The following is a 4,969-nucleotide window of genomic DNA, read 5'->3' on the forward strand; positions in this document are numbered from 1 at the left end:
ATTCCGGGAGATTCGGCCCGAAGGCTGCAGTTAAGCGAGCGACGTCAAATGTTTGACACTTCTTACTATAATATCACGAATAGAAAAAAAAGGAGGAAAGTCAGTCCTTTTCATATTTTGACAAATCCTCTCTAATGTCCTCTTCTCTTTAATTCAATCAGGAGATTTTTTGACATCTATCCCGAGGAGATTTCTGCTTCTGCTTCCCTCTCCCTCCCTCCTTCTAATTTCTTTTCTGCCGTCAATTCTTAGCATGTTTTCTTCATCTCCTTCTAAACCTTTTCTAATTGGGATTATCGCCCTTAGCTCATTTCGCTCCGCTCCCTTCTATTTTTCCTATCCTCTTTGCGCGAGACCAGTATTCGTCGGTTGGCAGACTCGAAAGGAGGAGGAGGAGGGGGGGGGGGGGGATTTGCGATATCTTCTGCCTCCAAGCTGCTGTGTCACATAACATCCAAATCCCACGATGGCACCACGCGCTAATGTCTTAAAACAATCCCTGCCAACACCTCAAGGAGTGCTGCTCTCTCTCTCCTCCTCCTCCTCCTCACTCCCTGGTGTAAGTCTGTAAAGAATGGGTGACGTTTTGTATGTCATCACTTGTGTTGAATTTAGAAGAAAGAAAGTTTTACAGATCCAAACTACCAGTGTAGTCCACGCTTCTACCTTCCTGGACGCAAAAGTATTATTGCATTGTAAATTTTGTCTTCTGTAAGTTTCCATTTCCCCCTCTATTCTTCAATTTTCGCTCTTTCACAAACACATGCACAGACCAAGACGTACACACACACGGTCGCACACACACACACATAAACAAACAAACACATCAGTAGATACATAAATACTTTGTAAACCTGACTGATTTATAATTCAATCAGGGATCTATTTCATAGAGAGTTACGATTGATCTTACGCTCGAATTTAATATCGAGCGTAACTCGGCGCATACAGCGTAAGATCAATGCTGATCGTAAGTCTGTTTCACAAAGATACTTTCACTTGATTTTGAATTAAGCATGGATTCGATAGCAGATTGGACGTAACATTTTTGAATCGCATCAATCGTAAGATCAATCTTACGATCAATCTTTATGAAACAGGTCCCAAACATATCAATGCACAGATGCACACACAATATCTCATTCAATATACACACCGAAATTATTACACATACCAGTGATATTAATAATTTCGTTAAATGCTCAAGAACGATAACATCTCATTGTATCTTTCTCCATTTAATTACCATTTAATTCGAAAAATTCATTTACTCCCTATTCTAATCATTACGAAATTATCGGAGCATAAACAATGTACGATTGGTGAGATCAATCATTATCAGGTACACTCTGACTATGATTGCAACGTTTCTTAATGGTAAGATTTTACAATTTAGAAAAGACAAATTATATCATAATAATTGAACACACAAACGAGTCTTCCAGTAAGCAGAATACATAAAAAGTTTGGAACAAGCTGTTTGATGATCTGTCATTGAGTATAGCCACCGAGCATATAGAATATATTTTTTTCTTCTTATGATCTGCCGAGCTTCACAAGCACAGTGCACCATGAAATATATCTGACTTTTTGAATTTTATAAGTTATCCCATCCATGTAAAGTACATTGTTCGTAATCATGTTACATAACAAATTATAGCATTGCTTTAATATATAAATATGTTTACCAGTTACAATGACAATCTAAAGTTTATGGATAGGAGCAAAATGATACTTGTAATAGAGGAGGTATGATCGTAAATCATAATGTGGGTCGTAGCAGGTTTTTTTTTTCCTTACGTTGACAACTGCTTTCTTGGTTTCTTACTTAACCAAGATAACCAACCAGATAAATTCTTCTCTTGACCATAGGCCGTCGTACTGTCAGTGCAAACAACAATCACATTCGGCTTCTTCCCAATAGATAGTAAATGCAATGGTTATTTTAAGAAACCAAACCAAAAGCAAGCAAACAAACGAAAGGTTTCATTAATGTAAGTACAAATCAGTAGACATGATTATAAAGCTACAACTGTTTGTAGAAGATATCATCACTTTCTTGTTTTGGTTACAAAAATGATACACTGTTTGGATTGCCTTCAATCATTTTCAATTACAGTCAATGACAAAAAAATTATATTTATAGTGTAATTACTAAAAACGATAAGAATTATATTTCTAAAACCTCAGTTCAGTTCTACTTGAAAAATTTTTAATGCTACACTTCAAGAATATTCGAAGAACAATTATACCAGAAAGAGCAAAAGAAAATAAAGAGGAGATAATTGAGAAGGATTTTATCTTAATTAGGGAATTGGTATACAATGCTTAGTTTGATGCATGGTTTTCGACTTGGCAGTACTAAGTAAGTATGATAATATTCTTTGATTTGTCTTCATTCAAGAGTTTGAGAGTATAACCGAGTTGATAAACCGTACAACTGTCTCATTTTGATAAGGGTGGGGCATGATCTTAACTATCTAGACAGAACGATAAGTTTTAGTCTTCATTATTGATACCCTTTATGATTTCCATTAAAAAGGATAAAAACAATCCGTTCGATTCAATTACGTAAGCTTTGTCTACAAGAATGTGATGTATTAAGCGATTTTTTTGTTAAATGTCGTCTCGAAATCACCTTTTGAAGTAAATATCACTTTCCTGTTGACTCCTATAAATTCTTGCTATAGATAATTCTTTAGACAAGGAGTGCACTTTCTTCCATTTCGGTTCGTAGGTTACAATAGTGTAGAGCAAAGATCGATAGAAAAATCGCTCATGTTATCTTACAGCAATAGCTGGCATTTAGAGTTTGTAAAGTCATTTTTAATACAGCTTAACACAGAGGAATATTGAGGAATGTTTATAGTTCGATTATATTGATGAAAGGCATAGAAGCTGTGTATGTAAGGTAAATTTGGTTGTATGAATGTCATGTTATTTACTACAAACTAGATTAAGGATAACATGGTACAAAACACAATACTTAATGTAAAAACGCAAACGCTTCCTTAAGTCAATCAATTGAAAAGAAAATCGCTTGTTGAAATAACGATTTTTTTTTTCTTTCTGACAATATAAAATTTCCATAAGAGTTTTAAAGAAATGATACAGTTTTGGTTGAGATGGACATTCAGATTTAAACTTTTTGCGAAATAACTGGAAATCAATGATATCATGAAACATTAAAGAGCGTAAAATTCTAAGAGCAATTACCATCACCTTTTACTCGGACCGCATTGTTTTGCTTTGTTGTTGGATATCTCAGTCATTCCAAAAACAGATTGTCGCCAATTCCTCTTAGAATTGTATGCTCTTAAGTATTTCATTAGTGATCGCCATTTATCTCGCAACAAGTTAAAACCCAAATCCCTATCTCAACCAAAACTATACCACCCCTTTAAAGACAGTATTTACCTTAGGACAGCTCTCAGTTTACAGTCTGACGAATATTCTTGACATTTCACAAAAGCGGCAAAGGTTTTGAAGATGGGATTCGTCTTACAACAACTGTCTGCATACTGTACCCACTTGATGCAGAATAGATTCAGTTTCTAGTCTGAAAAAAAAAAGACTCCACAGTCAAAGACAAATACATGTACCGGAAATGTTGTCTCTATCAACTTACGTCCAGTTAGCTTTCGTCACATGATTGATTGTCTTGGATGTACTCCATGCATTCGAAGAGCTAGAAAAATGAGTGGTTGTTTGATTCTCTGTGCCTACTTATCGACGGGCTATCCATGCATCGCTGACACGAAGACGAACTCCTAGACGATGCTGCCGACGAAATGAGCTGACCACTGTGACGTCGACAGAAAATGGGGAAGTTGACGGACGCACCTGAGCTTTCGAGTATTTTCCCGGTGAGCCCGTGGCCGCCCGAGCCGCTGCCCCGACCTCCGATGTCGGGCGAGGGGTAGGCCTGGGAGAGCGGGTAGGTAGTCGACGAAAGTGCAGGTGGAAGACAGAGCGGAGGGTGATTCACGTACGATAGCATCCTCCTCATCTCCTCCAAGGCGTTGGCCTGCATTAGGATGAAGTTCTTGGCAAGAAGCAGGGTTGCGATCTTCGACAGCTTCCTGACCGACGGGCTGTGGGCGTAAGGGATGACGCTCCGGAGATCGTCCAGGGCGTCGTTTAAGTCGTGCATTCGCCGCCGCTCTCGAGCGTTGATATTCAGCCTCATCTGGCGCTGCAACCGTGGGTCGGTTTTCTTCACGGACACGTGGGACTTCGACGACTTCTTCAATCTCGAGCCCTCTCGGTATTTCGACGATGAAGTCGCTGTCGAGGTAGACGTCGATGACTTCTCCTTATTTTGGTGCCCTGCAGAGGTGCCTTGGATTTGACTGTCGCTCTCACAGTCTTCGTCGCATTCCCAGTCGGAGTCGTGTAGGCTGACCGTCGAGCCGAGAGCTTTGCTGAAATCGCAGAAGTCTCGCTCCCCACGACCACAATCGCTCATCATGCTTAAACAATGCAGAGCTCGCTGCCGGCTCGAGTTTTTGCTTATCTCCGCATATCCCGAGTCCTGTTTGCACGACGCCGCCGGAAGAGTGGGCTTGCCGATCTCCATCACCCTCTGGTTCTCCATCAAAACAAAATTTCTTGTAAGATGCACTTTAATATGGAGATTGTTCTACGGTGAACATCCAGTTTTTACTGACCAGTTATGACAATTAAGCGTTTATAGACGCTGTATTACAATTTGAAAGCGACGATAATTTGTCTCCGGCAATTCCCGTATTCTTCGGACAAGTGAATTCTCCACACAATCATTAGCCAAGTCAATTCATGTGTCTAGGAAGTATTGTCAAAATGGCACAAAACATGACACATACCAAAAAAAAAAACATCTTGCGACAGATTTAAAGAATTTCAACACAACACTGACGCCTAGTCTTCATACCTTCAAATACATTTCACTACTTCTGACGTGAGCTAAATTGCTGACAATATTTCCACG

The 4,969-nt window shown here is 39.2% G+C and overlaps 1 protein-coding gene across 1 annotated transcript; it reads right to left on the bottom strand.

Annotated features, from left to right (window-relative positions):
* Positions 1-3,688: 3,688 nt before the first annotated feature.
* On the bottom strand, positions 3,689-4,597 carry LOC139727687 (uncharacterized). Its single transcript, XM_071638669.1, has one exon. It carries the CDS (start codon positions 4,595-4,597, stop codon positions 3,689-3,691), a length of 909 nt encoding a protein of 302 aa, XP_071494770.1.
* Positions 4,598-4,969: the final 372 nt, after the last annotated feature.

This window comes from Diadema antillarum, unplaced genomic scaffold (genome assembly GCF_040938485.1).
Source record: "Diadema antillarum isolate AM-2024a unplaced genomic scaffold, OU_Dant_1.0 seq00000143_RagTag, whole genome shotgun sequence".
In the NCBI taxonomy this organism is placed as follows: domain Eukaryota; kingdom Metazoa; phylum Echinodermata; class Echinoidea; order Diadematoida; family Diadematidae; genus Diadema; species Diadema antillarum.